The sequence below is a fragment of the Octopus sinensis genome, linkage group LG14 (genome assembly GCF_006345805.1).
Source record: "Octopus sinensis linkage group LG14, ASM634580v1, whole genome shotgun sequence".
Taxonomy (NCBI): Eukaryota; Metazoa; Mollusca; class Cephalopoda; order Octopoda; family Octopodidae; genus Octopus; species Octopus sinensis.
Genome location: NC_043010.1, coordinates 15443178 through 15452653, shown reverse-complemented (window position 1 = coordinate 15452653; position 9476 = coordinate 15443178). Strand labels below are relative to the sequence as shown.

The following is a 9476-nucleotide window of genomic DNA, read 5'->3' as shown; positions in this document are numbered from 1 at the left end:
TAATATATATAATATATATATATATATATATATACATATATGCGACATGTTTCTTTCAGTTTCCCTTCCCTACCGATCCAGTCACAAGGCATTGGTCGTCCCGGGGCTACAGCAGAAGACATTTGCCCAAGATGCCACGCAGTGGGACTGAACCCGGAACCATGTGTTGGTAAGCAAGCTACTTACCACACAGCCACTCCTGCGCCTTACATTCAAATTCTTTTTAGTATACATGTGCATGTGCCCCAACATGTGTATACTGTTTGATTCTGTATGTAATAACCTTGTACTTCGTCTCAAGAAGTTGGTACCCAGCCATGCTAAAAATCAACCAAGTTCAAATTCCACCAGAGCCAACTCAGTTTTTCGCCGTTGCTCTGGGGCCTGAGTAAAAATGGTATCCAATAACGTAAGAGTCTGGGAGAGAGGCCGACAATTATTTCAGTTTGTGACACTGTTGTTGTTGTTGTTTCTCTCTCACCGTTCCGGTCCTGATACAAATTTGTGGTTTGCATTAAGGCTAGAGAAATCATTGCTATTGCCAAAACCATTCCCCACCCCCGGGGGGGGGGGGCATTCATTAATATTCTCCTCGATGATCATCATTATTATCATCGTTAAAGAAGCATGCTGGCAGAATTGTTAGCACTCCAGATGAAAAGATTAGCAGCATTTTGTCCATCTGTGCGTTTTGAGTTCAAATTCTACCATGGCTTACTTTTCTTTTTGTTCTTTCGGGGTCAGGAGAATAAGTACCAGCTGGCATAATCAACTATACCCTGTTTTCCAAAATTTCAGGCCTTATGTTTATTGTAGAAAGAATTATTGATGATGATGATGATGATGTTGTTGTTGTTGTTGTTATTAAGGTTGTCCGAGCTGGTGGCATGTAAAATGCACCATCCGATTGTGGCCGCTGCTAGCCTCGTCTGGCACCTGTGTCAGTGGCACGTAAAAAGCACCCACTACACTCATGGAGTGGTTGGCGTTAGGAAGGGCATCCAGCTGTAGAAACACTGCCAGATCAGACTGGAGCCTGGTGCAGCCTCCTGGCTTCCCACACCCCAGTTGAACCGTCCAACCCATGCTAGCATGGAAAGCGGATGTTAAACAATGATGATGTGGTGAGCTGGCTGAATCATTAGCATGTTGGGCAAAATGCTAGCGCTATCTCCTCTGCTACGACATTCTGAGTTCAAATTCTGCCAAGGTCAACTTTCCCTTTCATCTTTTCAGGGTTGATAAGTACCAGATGTATACTGGGGTTGTTGAAATCAACTTAAACCCTTCCCCAAAGTTGCTGCCCTTGTGACAAAATTTGAAACCATTATTATTATTATTATTATATTATTTCATTGTTACACTGTTTTTACTCGGATTTTTCACAAACGGACAAAACCCTTTTTAACCTTTCGTCCTGTTTTATCCCTTTATGTTTTCTAATCATGTGTGTCAGCCCTTGTGGCCAATAAAAAGAATTAATTATTATTATTATTATTATTATTATTATTATTAAGGTGATATTTAGCATGCTGAGTTCAAATTCCGCTGAGGTCAACTTTGGTTATCATTCCTTTCAGGGTCAATAAATTAAGTACCAGTGTAGTACTGGGGTTGCTATAATTGACATAACTCTCCCCCCAAAAAAATTCAAACTTTGTACCTATAGTAGAAAGGATTATTATTCTTATTTTTTATTATTATTATTATTATTATTAATGAATCTATATTGATCAAAATCTCTTCAATATCTTTTCAGACCGCCTGTTGTTGGCAAGGGATCCTGTTTCAACTGAAACTGGTCTTACCCCAACTCCCTATCGGTTGTCTTCTTCAGGTAAGTTACATGGATTAGCTCCCTTTGTTTTATATTTTATTTTCCCTCCATTTCTTTGAATGAACAAATTCAGTGTACACATTCTCAAGATGCCTGTATCACTGTGTAATAAGAAGTTTGCTTCCCATTGGAAATACTACCTTGCCCATAAATAGGTGAGCGTTGGTGACAGGCTTACAGAAGGTCTGCCTCAACAGACAATAGGGCGGCAAACTGGCAGAAACATTAGAATGCCAGGCGAAATGCTTAGCGGTATTTTATGTGCCGCTACGTTCTGAGTTCAAATTCCGCAGAGGTCGACTTTGCCTTTCGTCCTCGATTAAATAAGTACCAGTTATTCACTGGGGTCGATATAATCGACTTAATCCGTTTGTCTGTCCTTGTTTGTCCCTTCTGTGTTTAGCCCCTTGTGGGCAATAAAGAAATAAGGTCTGCCTCAACAAATTAGGTCCAACCCCTGTTTAGATCAAAGACATTTCAGTTTTGGTTATTTCCATTTTATGTTCACCTGTGATGGTGTCACATAAAATGCACTCGGTACACTCTACGTGATTGGTGTTAGGAAAGGCATCCGGCTGTAGAAACCAAGTCAAAACAGAATATAGGACCCGGTGGCCCCTGGCCTTGCCAATTCCTGTCAAGCTGTCTAACCCATGCCCTGCATGGAAAAGGATGTTAAATGTTGATGATGGTGATACCATTATCCAACGTGTCCTCCTCTTTTCAAGGCAGTAGTGCTCAAGAAAGCCTGTGCTCCACAATAGAAGTGTTAAGGGCTGCTCTCCCTGGTGAAGTGTCCTGTGCTGGTTTTGCTTAAAAGCACCCAGCACACTTTGTAAAGTGGTTTGTGTTAGGAAAGGCATCCTGCCATAAAAACCATGCCAAGTCAGACTGGAGCCTTGTGCAGCTCTGGTCAAATCATCGAATCCATGTCCCAGCACAGACAACGGTGTTAAATAAAATCATTGCCAGTGCTGCTCGACTGGCTCCTGTGCAGGTGGCACATAAGAAACCCCATTTGAGCGTGGCCGTCACCAGTACTGCCTAACTGGCCCTCGTGCCGGTGGCACATAAATCACCCACTACACTCTCGGAGTGGTTGGCATTGGGAAGGGCATCCAGCTGTAGAAACTCTGCCAGATCAAGATTGGAGCCTAGCGCAGCCATCTGGTTCGCCAGTCCCCCATCAAACCGTCCAACCCATGCCAGCATGCAGAGTGGACATTAAACGATGATGATGATGATGATAGTGTGATATGAGGGGGAGGTACAGACCCTTTTTTTTTCTGCACCAGGTTCACCTCTAACAGCACTATGGTGAGTGCTCTCCTTAAGTATGATGAGGAGAGTAATTTGGGTGGCCCAAGAGAGTGTCATGTTTCCGGAGGCACAGTGGAAGTGCAAAATTATTATTATTATTATCAAGTGGCTGCCACAAATGTCTGGATATCTTTTCTATTTGTGAAATCTATTTGTTCTTTCTTTTTCTGCTCAGTGTCTAAAAATTTATTACCCCAGACTGTAAGTTGGAGAGGATCCCAGATATGAAAGGGTTGGGGGGGGGGTTGAAGGTTCTCCCTGTCTTCCTGAGAGAAGTGCTCTGGTGTTCTGAACAGCTGACCTCATTTAAGGCCTTTGTTCTAAACAGGTGACCTCATTTAGCTGTGGTGTTAATAACACATCCCAGTATAGGAAGGAGCAGCTTAGGAGTCAGCTGGTTTGCTAGAAACAACAGTTGAATTCTATCGAATCACATCATCATCATCATCATCATCATTTAAGATCCTTCAGATGCTCTTCCTGCTGCCAACTCTTGCCTGTTTCCAAGTAAGGTAATATTTCCCCATGACCTAGCATTTTTTTCGCAGTAGAATGTCTGGTAGTGACACACACACACACACATATATATGGTGGACTTCTTTAAGCTTCTGTCTTCTATAACCTGGGACAATAGTAGAAGACACTTGGCTGAGATGCCACACAGTGGGACTGAACCCACCATTCTGGGATCTTTGTTTTGAATGGCAGTTTTTTAAAATAATTTCCACGTAACTAAACACTTTTAAACTTCGCATACTGGTAGAATGTGTTTATAAAACATCTTTTTCTCTTGGCTTTTTTGAGAAAATTCTATAGTTTGTAAGATATTTGTTGTTGTTTTTTTTTTTCATCAATTTCGGGAATTTCAACCAATCAATGCGTCTATTGAGGTAAAAAAAAAGCATTCTGTGCCATATGAATATGTCCCTCGTTTAAGAAACAGATTGTGAAGAAAAAAAGATACCCTTCCTCCCTAACTAACCCTGACCCTGAAACAGATTGAAATGCAATAGATCGATACTAGGGTCATAATTATGGGTGACAATTTCATATGACACCGCTAGAAAAAACTGCCGGTCAAACCGAAAAGATCCCCATTCTGTAGTGCCTGTACTTCCTTCTCAAAAAGGAGAGCAGGTCATATTTTGGCCAAAATCATCTGGACATGGCTGGGATGTAGAATGTCTTTGATTATAGGTTTGTTCGTTCATGCCTGACCTAGGCCTCAAACAATAAATGGAGTGGTTGGGTGTGGAATGTCTTTGATCATAAGTTTGTTCAGTCAGGTGCAGTCACAGGCTTTAATAAACAACATCGTAATATATATTGATGAGTAAAAAAGAAAGCTTCTAGGTCCCCTGCATAGGATTACTGTGTGGTCTGCTAACGGAGTCTGCTTGAGGAGCTTTCTGTGATTGCCAGACAATTCTATAAATCCATATATTGCACGCAGATATATATATATATATATATATATATATATATACACATATACATATACACACACACACACACACACACACACGTACAAACAAATGGTACTGAAAAGCTCCTAACTTCAGGTAAAAGAAAATACTATTATGATTTTATTCAACATATTCCCCTCTCAGATTCACACACTTATTGCAGTGGCCCTTCAGTTTTTCTAAGCCCTGTAAATGAACTGAGGTTTGGGTTCGGCCTCCGACCCGGCCTTTCGCAATACTCTTAAAGCCAGGAACTTTTCAGCACCCCCTCGTGTGTGTGTGTGTATAATATGTGGGACTGATGGAATAAGTTTTAGGGTTACAAAGAATAAGTCCTGGGGTCGATTTGGTTGACTAAAGGCGGTGCTCCAGTATGACCTCAGTCACGACTGGAACCAAAGAATAATAGAATATATATATATATATATATAGAAGAATACCCGAAGAATAGGATATCTGGCTCGCTAGAAACAGCAGTTAAAACTCCAAGCCACCGACTGTTGTAATTCCGAAAGTGATTGAAAAATAAAAACTTTTACCTTAATCCTCGACCCTGCAAGGTTTCTGCAGACTTAAATACAGATTGAAATAAAATAATTCTTCTCTGAATAATATATAGTCTATTGACTAATTTTTTTCTTTCTTGCTAGACCACTGGTAACTAAGAATTTTTTGATGACTATTCTTGCTACCCTAAGATTTTAATTAATGATATATATATATATATATACACACACACACCACCACATATATATATATATATATATATATAAATGCACACACACATATACATACATACAAAAAGAGGGGTGCTCCATACTCTCTTTATAATGTACATTAAGTCCCTTAAGAGCTCTCTCTCTATATATATATGTATGTATGTATGTATATATATATATATATACACACACACACACATTAGCAACACAAGTTTGTTACAACTTAATGGAATGTTCTACTGAGAAGTCCTCCAATAAACAAGGGGAGCTTTCTGTGTGTGGTGTGTGTGTGTGTGTGTGTGTGTGTCTGTGCATGAGGAAGGGTTGCTGAACACAAGTATGGATGCGTATGCTGTGTGTCCGTGTGTGTGAGTGTGTGCGTCTGTCTGTGTGTTTGTCTTAAGACATTTGTCTCTTCATCACTCATACCCCTTTCTCTCCATATCCCTTCCCCCCCCGCGGCTCCCCCAGCCCTGTTACTGCTATGTCCCTATTTCTACATAACTTCCTGTGTGTGTGTGTGTGTGTGTGTATTCTGTTTACTTCTTTATACCTTTTTTCCTTTTTTGTTGTTCTCTTGGTCTTTTACCTGCCTCTCACTACTCCCACCACCACCACTGCCACACCAGCTACCTGCTACTTCCCCCCCCCGCCGTCCTCTCCACCACAACGTGTACCCTCTTTGTTCCTCCACCCCTCTCTCTCTGCTACCGCCAACGCCAGGAATTAGACCACCTTTATACACAGTCTTCACCATACTACTGTGTTCCGCTGTGTCTGTGTCGCTGTAGTACATAACATAATGTGTAAGCGATAGGTACACACAATGCATACACACGTACACCCTCATACACACTCACACACACACACACACACACACATGAATACATGTTACATACCTTTCTGCAGTTTGCTCTCCTTACCTGAGAATTTCACCATCCACCACCTTCCTTCACTGAATGCTTGGCTAGTTATCTTTCCAGCAAAATCTATACCTTAATAGCCCACTATGCACTCTGCAACAGTATGTGGTGGTGGTGGTTGTGGTGGCAGTGGTGGTGAAGGCAGCAGTTGTGATGGTGGCGGCGGTGGTAGTTGTAATATTGTGAGGAATGTTGCTGTTCTTTGGCCCTTTAGTTGGGGCCTGATTTAAAAGTAGGCCTGCAGACTGGCGCAGGAGTGGCTGTGTGGTAAGTAGCTTGCTTACCGACCACATGGTTCCGGGTTCAGTCCCACTGTATGGCACCTTGGGCAAGTGTCTTCCTACTATAGCCTCAGGCCGACCAGTGGATTTGGTAGACGGAAACTGAAAGAAGCCCATCGTATATATATATATATACATATATATATGTGTGTGTGAGCGTGTATGTTTCTGTGTCTGTGTTTCTCCCCCTAGCATTGCTTGACAACCGATGCTGGTGTGTTTATGTCCCTGTAACATTAGCGGTTCGGCAAAAGAGACCGATAGAATAAGTACTAGGCTTAAAAAGAATAAGTCCCGGGGTCGATTTGCTCGACTAAAGGCGGTGCTCCAGCATGGCCGCAGTCAAATGACTGAAACAAGTAAAAAAGAAAAAGAAAAGAAGACATACAATGAAGGATACCTTTTTGCCCAAGATCCTTTCCCATCGTCTTCTACTGACCTCGTTTATCCAGGGCTGCGTTATCATACGTATATCTTCTTTTACTTTTTTTCCACCTTCTCACTTATTTCAGTCATTGGATTGTGGCCATGCTGGGGCCTGCTGCCTTGTAGAGTTTTAGTTGGACTACCCCAGTACTTAACTGATTTTTAAGACTGGTATTTATTTTATCGGTCTTTTGCACTGGTCTGCTAAGTTTACAGGGACATAAACACTCCAACACTGGTTATCAAGTTGTGGTGAGGGGGCCATGGATGGACACAAAGACATGCACACACACACACACACACACACATATATATATGTGTGTGTGTATGTTTATATATAGATATGTATAAATATATATATTTATTTATATATATCATCATCATCATCATTTAGCGTCCGTTTTCCATGCTATATATATATATATATATAACAGGCTTCTTTCAGTTTCCATCTACCTCTTACTTGCAAGGCTTTGGTCGGCCTGAGGCTTATAGAAGACAGTTGCCCGGGATGCCATGAAGTGGGACTGATCTCAGTACCATTGTGGTTGGGAAGCAAACTTCTTACCACACAGCTTTTTCTTTTTTTTTTTTCTTTGCTCTAAAGATGGTAGGGTGCTATTTGAGAAAGATTCGGTTGATATTTTTTGCTGGTCAAGTAACTGTAGAGCAGTGGTCCCCAACCTGTGGTCCACTCTCTCATATTACACTCTGCTGTTTATTCTATTTCATCATCATTGTTTTCTTGTGTGCAAGGATTGTAGGGTCACATTACTCAACATGTTCCTTTCTTAAAATGGGATTTAGCTGTTATTTCAAGCCGATTGCCTGATCACATAGAAGCTTTCTTTCACTCATAGAACTGTTTGGTGGTATATGTGTGCAAATATATAACACATCATTGTTTATTGAGATAAATGTCCATCGTCTGGAAATCTTTCACCACACATCTGTGACCTCTTCAGCAACTCTTCCATCCACATATATCTTCCTGTTCTGAGAATGGACTAAACAAAACAGAAAGGAGGCGAGCTGGCAGAAACATTAGCATGCTGGGCGAAATGCTTAGCAGTATTTCGTCTGCCGTTACGTTCTGAGTTCAAATTCCGCCGAGGTCGACTTTGCCTTTCATCCTTTCGTGGTCGATTAAATAAGTACCAGTTATGCACTGGATTCAATATAATCGACTTAGTCCGTTTGTCCCCTCTATGTTTAGCCCCCTGTGGGCAATAAAGAAATAAGGAGGATACACATGGACGGAAGAGCCACTGCAAAGGTCACAGATGTGTGACAAAAGATTTCCAGATAATGGACATACGGTAAAATGCTAACAATAATAAATGATTGAAGAATCTTTTGTCTTTGCTCTCAAAGATGTACTAATTTTGGTTTTTCTTTTTCTTTTCACAGATGGTGTCAATGGTACACAGAACTATTGGTGCAGTATCGCATACTGGGAAATGAAGGAGCGAGTGGGACGGTTATTCCGTGTGCAGCAACCAGCCATAAACATATTTCAACTCTTACCTCATGGTGATGGCATGTGCCTCGATATTCTACAGACCGAGTCCAGCCAGGAGGCTGTTCGGCGGACCCGCGAGAAACTGGGACTTGGAATCATATTAAGCAAAGAGGGCAACGGCGTATGGGCGTACAACCGTTCGTCTTGCCCGATTTTCGTCAACTCGCCCACGCTGGAGACCCCTAACAGCCGAGCGCTGGTGGTACGGAAAGTTATGCCCGGATATTCAATCAAAATTTTTGACTATAAATGTTCGGAACAGTTTGAAGCAATCCGAGATCCTCAGTATTTAGACGGGCCTTATGACCCCAGTTCCATACGGATCAGCTTTGCAAAAGGCTGGGGTCCTTGTTACTCTAGACAGTTCATAACTTCTTGTCCGTGCTGGATTGAAATTTTATTGAATGTCAATAGGTGATAAATGTTAATACTGTTTTACTATTATTATTATTATTATTATTAATATTATTATCATTATTGTTTTTTTTTTTTCATCTTTTATTTTAAAATCACTTTTTTTTTTAAATTAAAATTTTTTTTTTTCATTATTTTATTTTGAAATGTACATATGCCTGCGGGTCATCATAACCATGTTTCGAAGGGGGAGGTGGAGATATACTTTTTGTGTGTGTACATGAGAGAGGGCGGGAAGGGTTTTTGTGCGCATGTGTGTGTATGTGTGTGTGTGTGTGTTTGTTACCCCCTCCATTGCGCATGCCCTTCTAACTTAACAAAAAAAGCTGTGTGAGTCAAGTGAAACATGAGCCAAGAGAAAACGCACTGGGGGGGAAAGGTGAACCACTGTATCCTGGGATGGGGTTACTATTATCATGTACTGTGGTCATAGAAGTATTATTATTATTATTATTATTATTTAAATTAGTACAATCGGTAAGGAAGAAGGGATATTTAGTTACATTTCTTCTGTATGATTTTTGTTTTTTAAATTGTTCCATGATCAACATTGCTTTCTATATGTGTA

At 41.0% G+C, this 9476-nt stretch overlaps 1 protein-coding gene across 1 annotated transcript in view; it reads left to right on the top strand.

Annotated features, from left to right (window-relative positions):
• LOC115218995 (mothers against decapentaplegic homolog 6) overlaps nucleotides 1–8927 on the top strand; it is a 131184-nt gene extending 122257 nt beyond the window's left edge. The window contains exons 3-4 of the mRNA XM_029789033.2: nucleotides 1760–1837; nucleotides 8383–8927. Of these exons, the coding sequence (XP_029644893.1) occupies nucleotides 1760–1837; nucleotides 8383–8912 (608 nt within the window). The 3' untranslated portion in view covers nucleotides 8913–8927. The remainder of the gene's footprint in view (nucleotides 1–1759; nucleotides 1838–8382) is intronic.
• The last annotated feature ends 549 nt before the right edge of the window (nucleotides 8928–9476 follow it).